The 24012-nt window shown below is 37.7% G+C and overlaps 1 protein-coding gene across 2 annotated transcripts in view; it reads right to left on the bottom strand.

Annotated features, from left to right (window-relative positions):
• OXSR1 (oxidative stress responsive kinase 1) overlaps positions 1-24012 on the bottom strand; it is an 87091-nt gene that overhangs the window by 9529 nt on the left and 53550 nt on the right. For both annotated transcript variants that reach the window (XM_019984752.2, XM_019984753.2), the window contains 8 exons: positions 23385-23494; positions 20552-20653; positions 17343-17476; positions 14108-14156; positions 13418-13483; positions 10002-10124; positions 4295-4330; positions 1059-1205 (listed from right to left, as the gene is read on the bottom strand). In XM_019984752.2, the coding sequence (XP_019840311.1) occupies positions 1059-1205; positions 4295-4330; positions 10002-10124; positions 13418-13483; positions 14108-14156; positions 17343-17476; positions 20552-20653; positions 23385-23494 (767 nt within the window). The remainder of the gene's footprint in view (positions 1-1058; positions 1206-4294; positions 4331-10001; positions 10125-13417; positions 13484-14107; positions 14157-17342; positions 17477-20551; positions 20654-23384; positions 23495-24012) is intronic.

The raw sequence follows: 24012 nt of genomic DNA, 5'->3' as shown, positions 1-24012 counted from the left end.
ATGGGCAGAAATGGAAAGCTTGGGCAAAGGAAAGGTTAAATGTAGTCAGGACTCTAGTCTGGAAGCACTCAGAGCAGTGGTCTCCAAAGGCAGAGCACTGCTGGGACGCAGATGAAAACACCTTAACTTCTATATTTATTTCTTCCTACCTGAATTTTAGGAAAAAACAAAATAAAAACACTGCTACTGTTTAATAAACACGTAGACTCTTGAACTCGTACTCTCGCCACGAAGCATACTGCAGACAGTACTGCGCTTTCCCAGGGGAAGAGTGGTGGCCGCACAGCAGCGGCGGGGCAATTCTCAGGGGGCCTTCACTCCCTCAGCACTCTCAGCGCCTTCTGATTCAATAAGGTCATGTGCGCCTGAGTGGGTGGATTCACACATCACTTTATGACATTTTAATAAAATCAACCCCCACAAAACTGACAGGTATCTTAAAAAGAGCAATGCAGGAAAACCATGGTTTGGAGATAGTATTAACAAAGGTGACAGAAGAGCTAACAGTGCTCTTCAGTGGCAGCTGCATTCTAAACTTAAGCATATAAGGATATAATAAAAAGCTGACAAGACAGGAGCCCTTCTCATTCGGTCCACTGTCCAAGCAGCAGACACTGTTACGAGAGGGTCTCACTGTGACAGTGTGCACGCGTGTCTCGCCCAGCCTCCCGTGGCACTCCTGGAGCTCTCTAGGTGGTCCCTCAGGTGCCTAAGGCTGAGCAGTGGCATACCCCCTGAGCGGCTCCCTCTGGGGGTGGGGGCAGGCATTGAGACAGGAAGAGAGGAAGGAAGCTGACAAGAAATTTCAATCCCCCAAACTATTGCTGTTTGGGATATTTTCATCATTAACTTATTTTGGTGCTCAAAAAAAGAACCGTGTGATCCTTGTTAAACTCTCTTATCTGCATACATGTAAAACTGTGAGAACAGAATTTCTAACTTGTTTCAAAATCTACCAGGACATCATCCTTAGTGCACAAGGTGGTGTTCCACGCTAGCCTCCGCCTTCTTCCTCCACCCAGAAGGCTGACCACGGAAGAAAGCGGTCCCTACTGTACCTGAGCTGCTATTGCTGGCTCTGCAGTGGGTGGCAGGGAGACTTGAGTGGGTTGTGCAGGCGTCGGCCCTGCTGGCTGAGGTAGATGAGCAGAAATCTGTTCTGGAACTTGGAGTAAAGTACCCACAGGATCAGTTGTGGAAAATAGCTGTAACAAAAACACAAGCAGTGCTGTGTAAGCTGAGAGGAGAGGGAGGTGGGCCTGCTGACAGGCAAGCAGTGTAGGAGGGGCGACCTTTTCAAATAGTTCTTGTGTAGTGAACTGGCCCATCTCTGCAACCTCAGTACACCTCTTTAAAATGGAAGTCAAATATATCTATGCTTTTCCGTTTTTAAGAACTTTTGAAGTGTAAATTCCAGTCAGTTCAGTCGCTCAGTTGTGTCCAACTCTTTGTGACCCCATGGACTGCAGCACGCCAGGCCTCCTTGTCCATCACCAACTCGTGGAGTCCCCCCAAACCCATGTCCATTGAGTCAGTGATGCCATCTAACCATCTCATCCTCTGTCGTCCCCTTCTCCTCCTGCCCTCAATCTTTCCCAGCATCAGTGTCTTTTCAAATGAGTCAGCTCTTTGTGTAAGGTGGCCAAAGTATTGGAGTTTCAGCTTCAACAACAGTCCTACCAATGAACACCCAGGACCGATCTCCTTTAAGATGGACTGGCTGGATCTCCTTCCAGTCTGAGGGACTCTCAAGAGTCTTCTCCAACACTACAGTTCAAAAGCATCAATTCTTCGGCACTCAGCTTTTTTTATAGTCCAACTATCACATCCATAAATGACCACTGGAAAAACCATAGCCTTGATTGGACGGACCTTTGTTGACAAAGTAATGTCTCTGCTTTTGAATATGCTGTCTAGGTTGGTCCTAACTTTCCTTCCAAGGAGTGTCTTTTCATTTCATGGCTGCAATCACCATCTGCAGTGATTTTGGAGCCCCGAAAAATAAAGTCAGCCACTGTTTCCCCATCTATTTGCCATGAAGTGATGGGACCAGTTGCCATGATCTTCGTTTTCTGAATGCTGAGCTTTAAGCCAACTTTTTCACTCTCCTCTTTCACTTTCATCAAGAGGCTCTTTAGTTCTTCTTCACTTTCTGCCATAAGGGTGGTGTCATCTGCATATCTGAGGTTATTGATATTTCTCCTGGCAATCTTGATTCCAGGTTGTGATTCTTCCACCCCAGCGTTTCTCATGATGTACTCTGCATATAAGTTAAATAAGCAGGGTGACAATATACAGCTTTGACGTACTCCTTTTCCTATTTGGAACCAGTCTGTTGTTCCATGTCCAGTTCTAACTGTTGCTTCCTGACCTGCATACAGGCTTCTCAAGAGGCAGGTCAGGTGGTCTGGTATTCCCATCTCTTGAAGAATTTTCCACAGTTTATTGTAATCCACACAGTCAAAGGCTTTGGCATAGTCAATAAAGAAGAAATAGATATTTTTCTGGAACTCTCTTGCTTTTTCGATGATCCAGCAGATGTTAGCAATTTGATCTCTGGTTCCTCTGCCTTTTCTAAAACCAGCTTGAACATCTGGAAGTTCACGGTTGACGTATTGCTGAAGCCTGGCTTGGAGAACTTTATGAGTTGAGGTGTAAATTTATGTCCCACTAAATCCACCTATTTAGGTATACAACTCAATGATTTTTAGAAAATTTATACTTGTATAAATATCTCTACAATCAGGTTTCAGCATTTCCATCAACTCAAAAAATTCTCCTGTGTCCATTTATAGTGAACTGTTGCTCCCACATCTAGCCTTCGGCAACCACTGATCTACTTTCAGCTTCTATCAATTTGTCTTTTGTGGACATTTCATATAGACCAAATCTTACAATATGCACTCTTTTTGTGTCTGGCTTCTTAGCACAGTTTTTTTCTGTCAGTCATGTTGTAGCAAGTATCAGTAGTCCTTTTTTTTTCCCCTTCTTCAGAACAGTAATTCTTTGTATCATATTTATTTTTAACTATATCTATGCCATCTCCTTTGCCCAGCAAAATAGCACCTACAATATACAGACTTAAGTATATACTATGAAATTCTGGAAGCGACATTTTCCTATATTGGGGACCCTCCTTTACTTATAAAGAAAGAAAATCAACCAATGAATGAATGTGAAGCTTTGTAACATTAAACATTATTTTGCATGTTTGAAAATCTCATAAATTTTAGTTATGTAACTTGGGGAAAAAAGACCAGTGCTGAACACAAAATCAAGTTACACATTCAAAATTATAAATTAGTAGGGAAAACAGTATCAATGCAATGGCCAAAATTTTGAGTTAAAAGAGAAAAAAATTAAAAGGGCAATGAGATCTAATAGCTGTTATTATATAAACAAAATCAAGGAGACAAGGAAGTATTAAAATGTTGTGTCTGCTGCACTTCACAGAGAGGAAACCAAGTTATCTACTGGTTCTAATTTTTGATAGAAAAATAGAACTTTAAGATTAGTTTTGAAAATGACAATTATTATTAATATGGACTTCTCTGGTGGCTCAGACAGTAAAGAATCTGCCTCCAATGCAGGAGACCTGGGTTCGATCCCTGGGTTGGGAAGATCCCCTGGTGAAGGGAATGACAACCCACTCCAGTATTCTTGCTTGGCAGGCTACAGTCCATAGGGTCTCAAAGAGTCAGACACGACTGAGTGACTAACACTTTATTAATATGGAAGGACGGTTGCTGAAGCTGAAGTTCCAACACTTTGGCCACCTGATGCAAAGAGCCCACTCATTGGAAAAGACCCTGATGCTGGGGAAGATTGAAGGCAAAAAGAGAAGAGACCAGCAGAGGATGAGATGGTTAGATAGCATCACTGACTTAATGGACATGAATCTGAATAAACACCTGGAGATGGTGGAGGACAGGGAAATCTGGTGTGCTGCAGTCCATGGGGTCGAAAAGAGTCTGACATGACTTAGGACTGAACAACAACAGGCTCCTCTGTCCATGGAATTTTCCAGGAAAGAACGCTGGCGTGGGTTGTCCTTTCCTCCTGAGCCTAGCAGGCCACAGTCCTTGAAGTAGCAAAGAGTCAGACTTGACTAAGTATGCAATGAGCATAACGCAGGTCAGCCTAACAGGAGTCTGTTTAGTAGGATTTCTTTTCACACCATTTGACTAGTATAAATTCCCATTCCTATTTAAGCACATACAAAAAAATGTGTTTAACATTAAAACCAAAACAAAAGCACATATACTTTAATGACTCAAGATTCACAACTACTTACCTCAGAATTTGTTAATGATTCTTTCACTCTGGGAGACTAAAAGAAATACAAAAAAAGGAGGCTGGTTAACTGAAAACTCAGGTTACTTGTAGTCAGTTCCCAAACTGCACGGAATGGTGAAATGCAAGTCAACTCCATTTCATTCTGATCCATAATTAAATCATCGGTAACTCTAGTGAGTTTTCTGGAAAAAGAAAACTAAAATGATATTACTGTATTCTTTGTCCAGCTAGCCTGTAATGTATCAATATATTCATAGTATTTTAAGAGTTCAGAACTTTATAGCAGAAGTTTATAGCAAACATAAAGGGACTATCAGATAGTAGGGAGGTCACATTCTTCAAAGTACAATTCTTTCTACTAATCATCACCATATTACATGCGTAATTTCTCACACTAAATGTAAACATTCAAGCTAATTATCCAATATATTCTTAAAGCAGAGTAATTCTGATTATGGACTTCAGTAAAGAAAACTTGAGCCAAAACTGAAATTCCAGTTATAATCTGCCATATGAAAATTTAAAGTTAAAATGACTTAGTAAATCATAAGTTAGCAGTAATTCTGGATACAAGCATTGGAAAATACAAAAAACAACAACATATCTCTAAACAAATTCAATTTATGTTAAATTTTACCAAATGTGAATGTCGACTTCTTATAAGAAATTTATAGGTTTTTAAATTTTTCATTACCATTTTATTAATGACAATCAAGGTTCATGCAATACCTAAAGCATCACAGCAAGTATATGCTAACAAAAAAAAAACCTTAAAAAAAAACACACCTTTGTTTGGAAATAATTCAAACTTACAGAAAAATTGTAAGAATAACACAAAGAACACTGCCATACCCTTTACCCAGACTCATCCAATATTAGCCTTTCTCCTTATGTGCTTTATCAGTGTTCACTTTCTTTCTTTTTATATATATTTAACCAATCCTGTACCATTTGAGAATAAGTTGTATATAATCATGTATATAATCTTTCCAACTGAATAGTTGTGTACTTAAGAATTCTATTATACAACTTCACTCTACTAAAATTATCAATTTCAGTAAATTTAACAATAATACTTTAATTAACTACCCATAATACAGCTTTTCCAATGACTTCCTTCTATCCTTTGGGGCCTTTGTTTTTCTAGTATAAGATTCTGTCTAGGATCGTGTACTGCAGTCAGTCATCACGTCTCTCTAGATTTTATCTGACACATAATCAATCATTTCCCCTGCCTAGTACATATTCTGAATAGACTGCTCCTAATTTGTGCTCTGATGTTCCTTCATGATTTAGACTGAAATGAATTCTACATAGTGATTATCTTCTTATGGTATTGTGTTTTGGAGAATCTCATGTACCCTGTGATCCTCATTAGTGATGTTAATTTTTATCACTGAGTCAAGGCATTTTCTGATTTCTCAGGTAGGCGGTAGCTATTTTTCACCTTGCGACTAATAGGCAATCTATGGAGAGATACTAGAAGACCATGTAAATAACCTGTTTATCAAAGATTTCCCATATATTTAGCACCCATTGATGAGACAGGGATCAAGACCATCCCCATGGAAAAGAAATGCAAAAAGCAAAATGGCTGTCTGAGGAGGCCCTACAAATAGCTGTGAAAAGAAGAGAAGCGAAAAGCAAAGGAGAAAAGGAAAGATATAAGCATCTGAATGCAGAGTTCCAAAGAATAGCAAGAAGAGATAAGAAAGCCTTCTTCAGCGATCAATGCAAAGAAATAGAGGAAAACAACAGAATGGCAAAGACTAGAGATCTCTTCAAGAAAATTAGAGATACCAAGGAAACATTTCATGCAAAGATAGGCTCGATAAAGGACAGAAATGGTATGGACCTAACACAAGCAGAAGATAGTAAGAAGAGGTGGCAAGAATACACAAAAGAACTATACAAAAAAGATCTTCATGACCCAGATAATCACAATGGTGTGATCACTGACCTAGAGCCAGACATCCTGGAACGTGAAGTCAAGTGGGTCTTAGAAAGCATCACTACGAACAAAGCTAGTGGAGGTGATGGAATTCTAGTTGAGCTATTTCAAATCCTGAACGATGATGCTGTGAAAGTGCTGCACTCAATATGCCAGCAAAAATGGAAAACTCAGCAGTGGCCACAGGACTGGAAAAGGTCAGTTTTCATTCCAATCCCAAAGAAAGGCAGTGCCAAAGAATGCTCAAACTACCGCACAATTGCACTCATGTCACATGCTAGTAAAAGTAATGCTCAAAATTCTCCAAGCAGGCTTCAGCAATACGTGAACCGTGAACTTCCAGATGTTCAAGCTGGTTTTAGAAAAGGCAGAGGAACCAGAGATGAAATTGCCAACATCTGCTGGATCGAAAAAGCAAGAGAGTTCCAGAAAAATACCTATTTCTGCTTTATTGACTAGGCCAAAGCCTTTGACTGTGTGGATCACAATAAACTGTGGAAAATTCTTCAAGAGATGGGAATACCAGACCACCTGACCTGCCTCTGGAGAAATCTATATGCAGGTCAGGAAGCAACAGTTAGAACTGGACATGGAACAACAGACTGGTTCCAAATAGGAAAAGGAGTACATCAAAGCTGTATATTGTCACCCTGCTTATTTAACTTATATGCAGAGTACATCATGAGAAACGCTGGGGTGGAAGAATCACAACCTGGAATCAAGATTCCCAGGAGAAATATCAATAACCTCAGATATGCAGATGACACCACCCTTATGGTAGAAAGTGAAGAAGAACTAAAGAGCCTCTTGATGAAAGTGAAAGAGGAGAGTGAAAAAGTTGGCTTAAAGCTCAACATTCAGAAAACGAAGATCATGGCATCTGGTCCCATCACTTCATGGGAAATAGATGGGGAAACAGTGGAAACAGTGTCAGACTTTTATTTTTCGGGGCTCCAAAATCACTGCAGATGGTGATTGCAGCCATGAAAAGACACTTACTCCTTGAAAGGAAAGTTATGACCAACCTAGACAGCATATTCAAAAGCAGAGACATTACTTTGCCAACAAAGGTCTGTCTAGTCAAGGCTATGGTTTGTCTAGTAGTCACGTATGGATGTGAGAGTTGGATTGTGAAGAAAGCTGAGTGCCAAAGAATTGATGTTTTTGAACTGTGGTGTTGGAGAAGACTCTTGAGAGTCCCTTGGACTGCAAGGAGATCCAACCAGTCCATCCTAAAGGAGATCAGTCCTGGGTGTTCTTTGGAAGGAATGATGCTAAAGCTGAAACTCCAGTACTTTGGCCACCTCATGTGAAGAGCTGACTCACCGGAAAAGACTCTGATGCTGGGAGGGATTGGGGGCAGGAGGAGAAGGGGATGCCAGAGGATGAGATGGCTGGATGGCATCACCGACTCGATGGACGTGAGTTCGAGTGAACTCCGGGAGTTGGTGACGCACAGGGAGGCCTGGTGTGCTGCAATTCATGGGGTCGCAGAGAGTTGGACACGACTGAGAGACTGAACTGAACTGATGATCCTTATGATTGCTTTATGATGGCTATAAAATGATGAATTTCCCCATCCACTCCTACATTTACCACCACTGGCAGTTTATTGTAATGAAATATCATCATTTTCTCCCCATTTATTTATATATCTATGTATTATTTGTATAGGCCTACTGAGTCCTAGTCTTTTAATGATTTATAATTATTTCTACACTTTATGATTTTGATGGTTAAATCTCCCTAATTTGGCTAGTGGGAGCTCCTTCAACTTGGCTCTTATATTATTAAAAATATAAACCTTTTCTGTCAAAACAAGATACCCCAGATTTATCTTATATTTTCCCTGTGTAAGCCGTGGAATCAGGCATTTCTCCAGTGAACCTTTGTTCTTTTAGTAGGGCATAGCATTTGAAACCAAGTGCTGAGCATTAAGTGTGCTTACTCCTACTGTTTTCCTGACACTCTGCATACTTGTAAACTTCGATCGGACGCCAGACACTGAATTTCACCTTGTTGCATGATGCTAATTCTGTATTGCTATGAATCTTGACACTTTGTTCTAGAATACAGTTAAGCTGCTAGAAACAGTTTAATCCTTCTGGATCCTGCTTTGATGCGTTTTAGTTAGGTCTGGAGCAGTGTTCAGTCTAGGGCAATATATTATACCCCATTACTGAGAAGTCTACTGAATGCCCTGTGAATTTTAAATTTCTCCAGTCTGGCTGCTGTTTCTGGCTGTGTGAGTGCTGGGCACTGTTCTCCACATGGGTAGTTTTTTCACATACAGTAATCAATAAATATTCTGCTAAGTACTCAAAAGAGAAGCTCTAAGCTTCTTCCTCTGGATAACTCTCTCCTTCCTGGCACTCTATCAAATTTTATCTGATTTCATTTTTTACTTTTATTTACTCAACTTGGGAAAACACTTTCAAGCCACAATGTAAAGAATAATCAAACAAAACAGCCCCCAAACTGACCTGGATGTTAGAATAAGCAGAGAAGGACATTAAAATAATTATATTACATAACTTCAAAAAGTTAAGCAGAGACATGGAAGATGCAAAAGCAAACAGCACATCAAACTTTTAAGTATCTAACAACCAAACCAAACACCAAATCACAATTCTAGCATTCTGTCTGAGATGAAAAAGAGACTGCATGGCCTTAGTAGCAGATTAACACTGCAGAAGGAAAGAATAATGAACAGGCTAGCAATAGAAACTATGCAAAATGAAACTGAAGAAAAAAGAATTTTAAAAAAGTGAAAAGATCAGTGAACAGTCATACAACTTTAAGCCTAATATACATGTTATCTGACTCTTCAAGGTGGGAGGACAGAAAAAACTATTTGAAAATATGATAGCTGAGAACTTTCCAAACTTAAAAAACACTGTAAACCCAAAGATTCAAGAAGCTCAATAAACCCTAAATATGAAATGTGGGGGAAAAAATATATAGGTATATCATTATCAAATTGCTCAAAACCATACATAAAGAAAATAATCTTAAAATCAGTCAAAGTTAAAAGAAATGTGACTTGTAAATGAATAAGGTAAGTAAACAAGCAGATTTCACACTGGAAACAATGCAAACAAGAAAACTTTGGAACATATTATTTAAAATACAGGCCCATCTCATTTTATTGCACTATGCTTTCTTTACTGTACTTTGTAGATATCATAGTTTGTTTGTTTTACAAACTGAAGATTTGTGGCAACCCTGAATTGAGCAAGTCTATCAGTGCCATTTTTCAAACGTTATTTGCTCACTTCATGTCTTGGTGTCTATTTCTAGCAAAAACTAACACACTCACACACACTATCTGGGATATACAAAATGAAAATAAGGTACACTGTTCCTCTTCAGATAGAAGGTTAACAAATTTTAGGGACTAGGTTTCAATTGTTAGGCTTTCAAGTTCACTAATCTTTTCTTCTGAAATGTCTAATCAGCCATTAATCCAATCCAGTGTACTTTCATCTCCGACATTGTAGTTCTCATTTCTCAATTTAGGTCATTTTTATATACCCTAAATATTATTAGAGTAAAACTGATATTTCAGTCCCCCTCTCCATGGAGATTTACTTGGGCTCCTGTTGTTAATAAGGTGTTCAAAATATTCTGTCTGTTTTTTTTTATATTTTATCTGGTTAAGCTGAACAGAACCACAGAATATAGTATTATCTAAGTGGCTTCAGACAGTAAGACAGAACTCTATAGCTAAAGCATATAGTTTAACAAAACATACCCTGAGTTGTGAAATTGCTGCTTTTCCTTCCTCACTTTCTTCATCAAATTCATCATCACTCCACTCCCAGCCACCATCTTCTGTCTTGTGAAGACGGCCACTAGAGCCTGGTACTCTCCGAACCTGCTCGTTAGGAAGAGAGACATGGGCTGTGGCAGTGTTTGACACTTACGGGATAGAAAAGTCAACCATATTTCTCTCTCCTTCTATTACTTCAACACAGTAAGCAGATAATAATTCTCCCATATAGAGTCACATCCACCATCCCCCACTTGCTTTCTGTGCCTCATCTCAACTATGTCTTTACTCACAACCACTGGCTTTCCCAGTACTTTGACAGTCTGAGACTGCATATCATCCAAATCCCTCTTATGTGAAGTCAGATGGAGTCTGAGTAATGGCTTCCTATCTTCAGACATCAAGAAAAAAATGGGGGCAGTTTAAGCTCCAAATAAATAAGTTCAAGATAAAGAAGATTATGGTTTTTTTTTCAATTTTAACTTTTAAAATCACAATTTATGTCGGTTCAAGAGGACTACAGCTGTGCAAATGTTAAGAAAAAGAGCAGTCCCCTAACTTTCATCTTCTTTCCCACAGGCAACCACTTTCAATTCATTTTAGCTTATTCTTTTAGAATGTATATATATTCATCTCTCTGAGTAATCTGTTCTTATTATTACCCCTTTTCTGGTTTTAGAAATTATCTATTGACTTCTTGCTACAGAAGATGAGAACTTAACCCTATTATTAATTCCCTACTCTTTTTTCAAGATACACTGTAATTTTGGGTAAATCAATACATGATTATATAAACTATACAGTTGAACCATATATATTACAATTACTTTTCTTTCCTGCAGAACTTTTTTATTTCTCCTGGAGTTAACATTTGCTTTCTTTAAAAAAAAGTTATTTATTTTTGGGTCTTCGTTGCTGCATGCAGCCTTTCTCAAATTGCAGCGAGGAGGGGGTATATTTTCTAGCTGCAGTGTGTGGACTTCTGAGTCGGAGCACAGGCTCTGAAGTGTGGGCTGAGTAGTTGCAGCACATGAGCTTAGTCGGCCTGTGGCAGGTGGACTCTTCCTGGACCAGGGATCAAACCCTGTCCCCTGCATTGGTAGGTGGATTCTTAACCACTGGACCACTAGGGAAGTCCTGCTTATTTCTTACTTGTCATATTTATCCCCAGATTCTCTGTTATGTAAAGCTCCTCTCACCGTATTCATATCCATTAGGTATTCATCAGTGTCATCTTCTTGAGGAAGCCTCTCACCAGAGCCCTGCGATCTGTTCCATCAGACTGACACGAGATTTGGTACCTCAGATCTCACGCTATCAAGCAGAGGACTATGCTTCCTCAATCACATGACTTTCCTATTCTTACTTTAAGCACTTAACTCTACTATTAGCCTGGTGTATTTACTAAAGCTGTACATTTCTAAATATAATTTGATTCCATTCCCACACTCCACTTAATAGTTTGCCTGGTAAAAAAAGAAAACAATTCTGGGTTAGAAAATATTTTTTTTTCCCTAATGTTCAACGTAAAGCTCCATTGTGATGTGGCTTCCAGAGATGCTGCTGCTGCTGCTGCTATGTCGCTTCAGTTGTGTCCGACTCTGTGCGACCCCATAGACAGCAGCCCACCAGGTTCCCCCGTCCCTGGGATTCTCCAGGCAAGAACACTGGAGTAGGTTGCCATTTCTTTCTCCAATGCATGAAAGTTTAAAGTGAAAGTGAAGTCACTCAGTCGTGTCTGACTCTTTGCAATCCCATGGACTGCAGCCTACCAGGCTCCTCCGCCCACGGAATTTTCCAGAGATGCTACTGAGGTCCTTATGACTGTTGATTCTACCTGTAATCTTTCCCCGTTGTCTGGAAGGCTACAGGATCTTTTCACCTCCAGTATTCTGAGCTGATGCAATGAACACGAACTAGGGCAAACTTTAGGAGATGGTGAGGGACAGAGAGGCCTGGTGTACTGCATGCAGTCCATGGGGTCGTAAAGAGCTGGACATGACTGGGTGACTGAACAGCAACAGCATTCTGAGCTACTGTGGTAATGTGCTTTAGTGTTGATCTACTTCCATTCATTGCGCTGGGTACTTCAGCTCTTTCAAACTGGAAATTCATGAAATTTTTCTTGAATAATTTTTCAGTGATATCTTTTCTTCTGTTTTTCTGTTTTCCTTTTCTGGAACCCCTTTTACTTAAATGTTGAGCCTTCTCAAATAATCCTCTAATGTTCTCATCTTTTCTGTCTCTTGGCTTTTTGGCTCTGTTTTCTGGAAAATTTCCTCAACTTTACCCTAAAATCTTTGTAATGAATTTTTTCATTTTTTCTATAATGTTTTCAATTCCCAAGAGCTTTTTGTTGGTGGTAGTGCCATTCTCTAAATGCTTCTTTTCTTAAATTAACAGCTAAGGCATAATTCACATAACACTGATCCATTCAAGGTATTACAATCCAATGATTTTTAGTATGTTCAGAGTTGAAAAACCATCTGTACAATCAAATTTCAATCATCTTCATCACTCTTTCCACTTCCCACAAAACATCCCATACCCATTAGTAGTCCTACCCAATCCCTTACAATCTGCTCAAGTCCCAGGCAATCAGTAATCTACTTTCTGTCTCTATACATTTGCTTGTCCTGGATATTTCACATAAGTAGAATCATAGAATATGTCTTTTAGTTAGCATAATGTTTTAAAGGTACATCCATGTTATGGCATGTATCAGTACTTCATTCCTTATTACTGCTGAATAATATTCCATTGTATAGGTTCATGATATTTTATATATCCATTTATCAGTAGATGGACATTCAGTTTGTTTCCACATTTTAGCTATGAATAATACTTCCATGAACACTCATGTACGTATTTTTATGTGTACAAATTTTCAGTTCTCTTGGGTATGGCTAGGAGTAGACTTGCTGGGTCATATAGTAACTTTGTTCAGTCTTTTGAGAAACTGCCACAAAAGTGACCACACCATCTTCCATTTCCATCAGTAATGGGTGAGGATTCTAATTTCTCCACATCTTTATCAATACTTGCTATTGACTGTCTTTTTTGTTATAGTTATTCAGGTGGCTGTGAAGTGGTGTCTTCATTGTTTCTGAATGGTGCAAAGAAACTTCCCAACTTCCCAACTCACTCTGGTAGTTGCAAACAGTGATTTAACACAATTTAGAATTAATTATGTACCATACTTTTTCATTCCAGTTGAAAGCGGAGTACTACTGAGGCATAGACTATTGCTAAAAGAATATATCAAGCATGCTAAAGAAAAGACTGAAAGAAAATGAGTAATATTCATACTGTTAACATAGCATTAGTCAAATACACTTTCAAAACACAAAAGTAAAACTTCTAATTTCTCAGAAAAATTGAGTTAAATCCACATTTACCTTTTTAGCTCTTTCAGAAATGGTTGGTGCTCTCTGCAATATTTTTTCTTGAAGAAATTCTTTATTCTGGAGAGGAAAAATAAGTTTTCTTTTCATAAGAAGTTTTTACTGAACAAAAAAATTGACATAGAAATATTCACCACTATTAATGTGGTATAGTAACTGTTTTTATAAAGTTTGAGAAAAGCTTCTATTCTTTCATTCTGAAGATCCTTTAGTATAATACTACCATGACTTTATAAACTGAGAGAAAGCTTTAATGTATTGCATGAACCACCATCTATGAAAAGTTTGCTTTAACATACGTCCTTTGAGGTTGTGGTCCCACATTTCCCAACTACAGTAACATCCTATTTATCCCATATCTTTGGGAAATGAGATGTTTACTAATTCAGTAGTAAACCCTAAAATTAGAGTTCAGTATATTTCACAGAATTTTCCACAGATTTTATTTATAGTGGTAATATTAATTTTTCCTGTTTTAAGTTTTACCTGATACTTAAATTAATTTATAGGATAATATATTTATCTTAAATATGTTGTCTAAATAATGGCCCCAGCAATTATTTGACCTACCATCATTCTTCCAGAAATAATCATCTGAAGGTAATGCAACCTCTGAACAGTGAACCTAATGTAGGTGTTTGAGGAGGATCATCTGAATACATGAAACAAGTTAGAATGTCCTACCTTGGCTTTTTGGAAAAACTTGTGCCTTAGCAGTTCTGCTGCTGTTGGTCTAAAACCAGAAAAGAAAGTTTTTATAGTTAATTGAAGTGGAATGTGGGTTTTCATCTTCAAAAATGAAAACATGATTTCTTGAACATCAAGATAAAAACTCAGTGCACTCCACTGTCCTTAACCTGCTAAAAATCAAAAAGGAAAAGCTCAGTACAAGGCATCGAACAGAATTAAAAACTCAAATAGAAGTTTTCTGATAACATTATAGGCTCTTGCAAAAATTCATTAGTGAAATGTTTCTTTTAGAAGCATGATTTCTTAATGGCTTTCAATATATTTGCTATTTAATATTATTTCCCACTAAGTTGGCTTTATCTACTTTGAAGAAGCAAAAAACATACATTTAAACTGACAAATCAAGAACTGTGCTTCCTGCCACATAATCACCTGTACGTCTTCAACTTAGGTAATTACATATTCTTAAAAAATAATTTCACAATTTCCTTTAAAAAACTGAAGATTCTAAGAGTAATGTATAGTTTCCAAATTTAATCTAAACTTAGTTTTTAACTTAACTGTGCAGTCTTACTTCATTTGAGTAAAGGCATTGTTGTCAACTTCACAAACTAGTATGAGAATAAAGAATAAACAAATGCTACACTTAAGAAATTGGACCTGATGGACGCCACATACCTACCATGAAACGCTGAACAAGTCACTTCTCTAAGGTTCAGTATTACCTGGCTAAATCCCTAAAAGCAGTGGTTCTTAAACACTGCTGTGCATTATAATCTCTGGGAGTTTAAAAAAAAATCCTTTCAACTAAAGAGATGAGGGTCATAATCTAGCTATGTAAGAACAAGGCAGCAGGTATCTTAGGTTTTGTATTGCCCTCCTGGAATACAGTTGGCATACCAGATGGGAACTGCCACACGAGAGAAATAAACTATCTTACAAATATAAAAAATCCCAGGCTGTTCCCTGTAACAGTTACAGCAGAATCCGTGGGGGCAAACCTGGGTGCGGTTTTTAGAACTCTGCAGGTGGATACCAAAGTGCACTCAAGCTTGAGAACCAGGGCCTCAGAGGACTCTCATAGAAATCAAAAGACAGAATAAACGTGAAGTGCTATGCAAACTCAAAACAGACGTTACCATTCCTACTTTTCATTCAGTCACAATTTCAGTATGTTTAACAGTTTAACAACACTGTTTTTTATGATTTGTTCCTTTCTTATGGGCTCACTTCCTCTTTCTAAAATACACTTCAGAGGAGTTCTTTATGTGATAAAACATGACTGGAAAACTCAATTTTTGACTGAAAATTATTTCAGAAATTAATTTCAAATAATTTCAAAAATTATGCTTACTGGTGAATGAGTTTGACTAGATTTAGAGAATTCTGGGTTAACAGTTATTTTCTCTCAGCATTGTTCCACTATAGTGTTTGGCCTTAACTGTTGCTATCGGGGAAGTGGTTTGTCCATCTGCCTGCTATTCCTCAGTTAGGTAATCTGTTCTCTCAGGCTGCATTTAAGACCTTCTCTTTGTATTTGTGTCCACTAGTTTCATGACAATGTATACAAGTGGAAAAAGAGGGGTACTGCGTGGAATCAAGGACAATAATTCCTTAGCCTGAAAATACAGATATCTCATCAATTCAGAACATTCTTGGCCATTATTCCTTCGAATGTTGCTTCCAGGTCACAGTGTGGGGTTTCACTGTGTGTTTATAATTCTGGATTGTGATCCCTTCAGTGCAAGAATTGCAGCGACCTGGGTGTTGGAAGTAGTCTAACAGTGCAGTTTCTGATTGCTTCTGCCAGAAACAAAACTGGCTTAGTAATAACTGTTTTACTTTCTAATCCTGTGGGTTCCTGGATAATATGGGTATAAATTCAGACTGTAAACCTGTGGAGTGTTGAAGTCAGAGGGCTTGATTATTCAGGAAAGATTTCTGTTGTGTTTGTGTGATGACAGATTTTTGTTGTTGTTGTTGTTCTCTGATCTATCCTTTCACACAGGATGCATACTTATCAATGTTCTAGCTTTAAGCAGAAATCTCAGTTCAAAATACCCATATGGGTGGGCCCTGTATCTCATTTTTAGCCCACTTGGAAGTTAAAACTCCAAACCAGTAGGTTACTAGACTGAACAGTGTCACACTGAAGGCAGCACAGGATGAGTTTATAATTCTTGGATTTATGGCTTCCTTGTTAATTCTGGCATCTGAAGACCTCCCTTTATTACAAGTTCATCTCTATTCTTATGATTTTAAGTTTGACAGATTTGTCCAGAATGTCTAAGTGTTTGTAACAGAACTCTGTTATTTCAGTCAACTAATTTGGGAGAAGCAAAACTGTTCCCTATGTTTTAACAACAATGTATTAAGAAAGAGGGAAAAAAGTTCTAAAATGACAGGTTTGAACTTTCCTGCCTATTTTTCTTACCCTTTCCAATATTTGCAACAGTAAATTTTGAAGCTCATTAAATATACTGAAAACATGATCAAGGAAGTCAATTCAAACCTTTTAGTTTTGTTGAGCTTTAGAAAAATCAAAAAAATCTTTTAGTGCTACGAAGCCGAGTGGTCTATATACCATGTGAAACAGAAAAATATGACAGAGTGAGAACAGGGCCCAAGATTAGAAATCAGGAGTTTTGACTGATGTCAAAGATAAAAGATTATGTGCAATAATCTTTAACTTCTATGCTTGTTTAATTCATAGATACAGACATTAGATGATCATGTTTCTTTAACTCACCTGCCATTCAATCTTTCTAGTGTTAATAATAAGCTCTTTGATATTTTGGTCTACTTAACTAAAATACCTTTCCAATAAGGAAGAAAGTATGACTATTTGACATTAAATATAGTATTTGCTATTTCTCCTGTTAATAAAATCATAAAGAACATTAAGATACTGGTTTATTTATAACTCTTATATGCAAATTAAAAATAAGCCCTCCCACTAACTTGGCAGCTCATTAACAAATACATTTATAACTCTAAGAAATTAACCAAGAAATATCTTAACTATTTAGGGTGCACTGTATACTAAAAAGAAGGGAGAAAGTATATAATTCACTATTTTCAATTTAGTATAATGGTCAGTGTATATTTTTTTAATGTTTAAGTTTAGTTCTTTTGAATTCTCTGCACACGTATGTATGCATGTGATTCTTAGCCTTCTGCAATGGTTTATATATTAGATGAAGAGGATAAGTTTTATCTCATATTTTACCTTTTTTCTGGATCTTTTTGAAGGCACAATGAAATCATTTTTCTAAATGATTTTCCATATTTTTTCAGCATTTCTTTATCTTGAACACCAGTTTCCAAAGAAGGAGGATCATTCTGCAGTGTCAGCATTAAAACCTGTGAGAATTTTCAACATATTGTAAACTTCTGAAGATTCAGTAATCAAATATTGTGGCCTCAATTTTTCAATATAGACAACCTCCAAACATCTGAGCAGATTTTATTATCTGAAAGTTCACATCTAGATCAGTTGTTTGGAAACTAGAGCTATTTAGGTGTTTTCCAGATAAATAATATCCTATAGACAGCTGGCTTCCCGGGCAATGTGCCTGCAAAGGCTCAACTGTATCAGCACTGTATTATATGTCCTTTAGTTGAAATCTTTCCTTCCTGTCTTCCATCCAATTCTTACACCAGCAAACTTAAAAAAAAAAAAGCACAAAAAAACCACGGCAAAATTGTGACCTTGCTAACTTTACCTATTCATAGCTCTGTTTCAACTTGACCCCTTGTAACCTGGCCTTCTCTTCCAAGAATGCCTCAAAAACTTCGATCACAGAAATCACTGATGATATCCTAGTTAACAAAGCTATAACCATTTTAGTTTGCACTCTTCCTACCTTCCCTGCAGCAACTGTCCATCCTGAATCGCTTTCTTCTTTGACTTACATGGCAACACACTATCTTGATGCATAGAGACATAAGTAACAAAGGATATGAAGGATATGAATAGGATATGAAGTAATCATATCCTATTAATATGATGCAATTGGGGTGATTTTCTATACTGTTTGACTTTTCAATAAAAGCATAACCCATTTTTCTAAGCACAAAGTCAAAACCAAAATCAAAGTCAATTTATTATTTGCTATTCAGATTTAATTTATATTTACTAAAAGGGGATTACTAAGGTTGCAAGTATTTCTCATTTTGAGCAAATAGGTTATTAACATGTGTATGTCTGGCTACAATTTCAGGAGTCACTGCCTACAATAATATAAAGCAAACCTCATCTTTCTCCCTGACCTCCTTTCAAGAATAAGCCATTTCTTGTGCCTCAAAATAACCTCCCACTTTTTAACAGTTATAAAGAGCAATCCTTTTCAAAACCTTGTGAATATTCATTTACATCTATCAATCTTGACCTTTAGGAAAAAACCAAGGCCTTGCACTGTTTATAATAGCCAGGACATGGAAGCAACCTAGATGTCCATCAGTAGATGAATGGATAAGAAAGCTGTGGTACATATACACAATGGAATATTACTCAGCCATTAAAAAGAATACATTTGAATCAGTTCTAATGAGGTGGATGAAACTGGAGCCGATTATACAGAGTGAAGTAAGCCAGAAAGAAAAACACCAATACAGTATACTAATGCATATATATGGAATTTAGAAAGATGGTAATGAAAACCCTTTATGGGAGACAGCAAAAGAGACATAGATGTATAGAACAGTCTTTTGGACTCTGTGGGAGAGGGAGTGGGGCATGATTTGGGAGAATGGCATTAAAACATGTATAATATCATATAAGAAACGAATCGCCAGTCCAGGTTCGATGCAGGATACAGGAAGCTTGGGGCTGGTGCACTGGGATGACCCAGAGGGATGGTATGGGGAGGGAGGTGGGAGGGGGGTTCAGGATTGGGAACACGTGTACACCCGTGGCAGATTCATGTTGATGTACGACAAAACCAATCCAATATTGTAAAGTAATTAGCCTCTAATTAAAATAAATAAATTTAATTAAAGAAAGAAAATAAGGCCTTAGAGTACCACTAACCTTTCAACCATCAAACATAAAGGTTAAAAAACATATACACACGTTTTGAATATGGACATACAGAGAGGTTTTTCATACTATTCTTACTGATTTTGTCTCTCTCTACGTTTTTAGTGCCTTAAAGGGGACAGAGTAACATTTTAAAGGTTCTAAAGTGCTCCAAGAACATAGATACATGAATATCACTATGACAAAAATTCACAATGGTGCTCAGCATTTTAAGGCATTTTGTAAAGCGGGCAAGCAAACCTATAAACAATGGCTAGAGCTACAAATAGACAAATAGAATTCATGTGCATATTCTCACTTAGGGGTCACACAGATGAAAATGGTTGCCAATAGTATTGGCAGGACCATCTTGAAACACAAAAAACTCATTTATTACTAATGTTGGGGACATTAGGATTAACAACTACATTTTAGGTAACTACTCCCTCAGGATGGGGGCTTCCCAGGTGGCGCTACTGGTAAAGAACCTGCCTGCCAATGCAGGAGACGCGAGAGACACAGGTTCAATCCCCGGGTCAGAAAGATCCCCTGGAGTAGGAAACGGCAACCTGCTCCAGTATTCATGCCTGGATAATCCTACAGAGGAACCTGGTGTGCTACAGTCCATGGCATCATAAAGAGTCGGACACGACTGAGCAACTAAGCACACACACACACTTCAGGATGTAACAGGCCTTTAAATAAAAGATGTTTAATGTCTTACCACAAAGCAAACTTCTATTCAATAACAAAGAAAATAATACATATGTATGGCACATGAACAATTTGCATGGATCTAACATATAAGAAGCACTTAAAAACAGTGGGTGACACAGATGAGTGCTCAATGAATGTTAGCAATAATTACTATTAACATGGAACTCTTCCAACAACCTTAAGAGGTAGACATGATCATCATCCCCACTGAGGCTGCTCTACACAGGTGTCTGTGGGGAACACATACTAAAATGAGACAGATTAGATCCAAACATCAAACTAGTTACACAGTCAGGAGATGGTGGGTCATCAAGTAAGGTCAGTTACAATGTAAAGCTACCCAGTATTACATACCAAATATCTAAAAGAGATTCTAACTGCTAAAGAAGTTAGAAGGAATGCAGGGCAGAATACAATGGATAAGAATGTCAAATGATCCCACAAACACAAGAGCTCCAGCTATGTGTGTTATTTACATGCAAATGGAGGATAAAATGCTAATATGAATGGCTGAGTTACTGTAAATGAGGACAATTACTATTTTTATAAACTCTTACATTCACATAGTGTTTTAATATAAAAATACTTGTTCATATACTAATAAATCTACATTAATTCTTAAAAAAGAATGTCACATGAGGTGAGCCTCTGACAGAGAACTGAGACATGAGCTGGCAGGGTATTATGGATAGCAGCCTCACCTTCATCGGTGGGTACTTATGGTAAGGAGCTGCCCCCGTGGCCAGTTCAATGGCTGTGATCCCAAAACTCCAGATGTCAGCTTTAAAATCATAACCACGAACCTGGACAGAACAGAGAGATGTACAAGATTATTTTAACACCCAGGAGTACTTTCAAGATAGCTTCTAATATGTATCAAGAACCACAGACTTTAAGCTAATAAAATATAATCTAAACTAGGCAAAAGCTAAATTTACTTGATAAGAGGAAAAAAGAAAAAACTGAATGAATGTCCAGCATCAATGGGGAAATGGTTAAGTATTGTATTTTCACTTAGAGAAACATTATACATTCAACTAAAAGCAATATTAATGAATCCTATATGAAAATATGGAAAACCACTCTATGATATAATATGAGAAAGCACTTAAGAAAGAAGATTACAATATTCTTCAAAAGTGTTGATACTATTACAAACAGGTATACAATCTATTAAAGAAAAAACTAGAAAGACCTAGAACAAAAATAAAAGTTTGGCAGTCTTTTGTTTTCTAAATTTCCTATGTTACAATATTATTTTATCACCTTAATTTTTGGAGTGAAAAAAATTACAAGGGTAAGAATATGTTTAAAGTTGCTAGTATGAATATGTTGCCAAATTTCTCTCCTTTATACTGTCACCAGCATGTTATAAAATTAAATATTTTAATTTTCTATCCTAAGCAATATAGGAGCAGAAACAGGATTTGGGAATGTGTGGTTTGAAACCTAAAATTAAAGTTCCATATTATATACTGCCTCAACATGGAGTAAATAGAAGGACCTGTAATGATCTAAGTGAAAGTTCCCTACCCCACTGTCCTCCCAAGGAGAATGTACCCTAGGCCCTAAGCCCTGCTTATCAAATGATCAGGTGCAGTTCCTGTTTATTCCTGAGAAGCAGGTTTCTGCTCCCTGCCAGCCCTTAGAAAACAAGCCAATCATACCTTCACAAGGAAACCAAAGGGCACATCACTTTCTTGATACTACAAAGCCTGTCTCCTGTAGCAACTGTTCATTCCCTTCCTAAGTGCAAACCCGTAAGGCATGCAGCGTCCTGTGCCTCCAGGTATGTGTACAAGCAAATAATAAATTGCGGCCAATCTCATCAGGCCCAGTGTCAGGTACCTGCATGCTCAGCCATCTCCATAACCCTAGTGTGGGAAGTCTTGACCCACACTAAGGTCAATACAGGCATTGTAACAGAGTGAAAAGTAGATTCAGTTCTACATATGGAGTTTGACATAAGACACTTATGTAAAACACCTACAGGGAGTTGGAATACCTACCCAATTTTCAAAAGCAAGACTCAACTGGATACAATTTATAAATAATGAACAATGAACAGGTGGGAAGTAGAGACAGAAACAGCAAGTATGTGTAGTCAGAGATGAGGTGCTGGGAAGCAGTGTTGCTTGGCAGTAGAAGGAAAGCCAGAGAGAAGTCAGAGAAATGGCCTAATAAGCAGGAGAATGAGGAAGCTAAAGATGTCAGTAAAGGGCATGCCAGTCAGAATGGCTGCTAACAGAAAGTCTATAAACAATAAATGCTGTAGAGGGTGTGGAGAAAAGGGAACCCTCTCACACTTTTGGTGGGAATGCAAACTAGTACAGCCACTATGGAGAATAGTGTGGAGATTCCTTAAATAACTGGAAATAGAACTGCCATATGACCCAGCAATCATACTGCTGGGCATACACACTGAGGAAACCAGAACTGAAAGAGACACATGTACCCCAATGTTCATCGCAGCACTGTTTATAGTAGTCAGGACATGGAAGCAACCTAGATGTCCATCGGCAGATGAATGGATAAGAAAGCTGTGGTACATATACACAATGGAGTATTACTCAGCCATTAAAAAGAATACATTTGAATCAGTTCTAATGAGGTGGACGAAACTGGAGCCTATTATACGGACTGAAGTTAAGTCGGAAAGCAAAACACCAATACAGTATACTAACACATATATATGGAATTTAGAAAGATGGCAACAACGACCCTATTGCAAGACAGCAAAAGAGACACAGATGTAAAGAACAGTCTTTTGGACTCTGTGAGAGAAGGCAAGAGTGGGATGATTTGACAGAATAGCATTGAAACATGTATATTATATGTGAAACAGATCGCCAGCCCAGGTTTGATGCATGAGACAGGGTGCTCAGGGCTGGTGCACTGGGATGACCCTAAGGGATGGGATGGGATGGGGAAGGAGGGGTTCAGGATGGGGGACACATGTATACCCATGGCTGATTCATGTCAATGTATGGCAAAAACCACTACAATACTGTAATTAGCCTCCAATTAAAATAAATAAATTAATTAAAAAAAATGTGAGTAAAGGGGAAAAGGTCAACAGTTTCAAATGCCACAAAGAGAATAAAACAAGGAGCAAAATATGAGCACTGGATTCTAGAATTAGCAGTTTCCTTCCATAAGGTGATGGGATGAGTGACATAAACTGCAGTCTGTTTGATACAACCAGGAAATAGGGATGTGGGGAAAACTAGTCCTTCAAAAGCCATGTGTAAAAATATCAGGTCATTTTACTTGTACTAAGGATTTGCCATTAAATCAATCTTAATTATACTATTCCTTAGGTTGCCTTTGTATAAATCTTGAGATTAATATATGTTTTGCTAAGTTCGAGAGTTTGGGGTTTATTTTTAAGCATGATGTCAAGTCTTAAACAAGGAACAGAGGCGTGTTTCCCAAAGCTAACCTAGCAGACCACTCGAAAGCGAACACTGCTCAGTTTTTTTTTAATTTTGTAAAATAACTCAAATCACTGTAAAAAGACAAAAGACCCAGTACCTGTTCCATAACTTCAGGCGCCATCCAGCAAGGTGTTCCAACAAAGGTTTTTCTCACTTTATTCCGAGTAATGTCACCACCAGTTGCTAAAAAAGCACTAACTCCAAAGTCTAAAACAGAATATAACAGCAGGGGATTAAAAGTACAGTAACTAACATAAATACATAGGAAAATAATATAATGTAGTTATGGTCCTACATACATAGTATGACCTTTTCTCATCTTTCTGCTGAACTTCTTGACTAAATTAACATATAGCTTAATGGGTTCCTCATTCTATTCCTCTCCACCTCCACACACCATCTCCTCAGATTTTACTCCTTGCTCCAATGCATTCTTCTCATTTTCCCAAACTGAAACTCTGTATCAATTAAACAATAACTCTTACTGCCCCTTCTTCTCAGCCCCTGGCAACATCGGTTCTACTTTCTGTCTCTATAATTTTGACTCCTCTAAGCATTTCATGTAAGTGGAACCATACAGTATTTATCTTTCTATAATGGAGTTATTTTATCTAGCACAAGATCTTCAAGGTTCATTCATGTTCTAGCATGTGTCAGAATTTCCTTCCCTTGGAGGCTGAATAGTATTTAATTTATGTACATACCACATTTTGTGTATACATTCA

The sequence above is a fragment of the Bos indicus genome, chromosome 22 (genome assembly GCF_029378745.1).
Source record: "Bos indicus isolate NIAB-ARS_2022 breed Sahiwal x Tharparkar chromosome 22, NIAB-ARS_B.indTharparkar_mat_pri_1.0, whole genome shotgun sequence".
Lineage (NCBI taxonomy): Eukaryota > Metazoa > Chordata > Mammalia > Artiodactyla > Bovidae > Bos > Bos indicus.
This window is presented reverse-complemented; position numbering and strand designations above follow the sequence as displayed.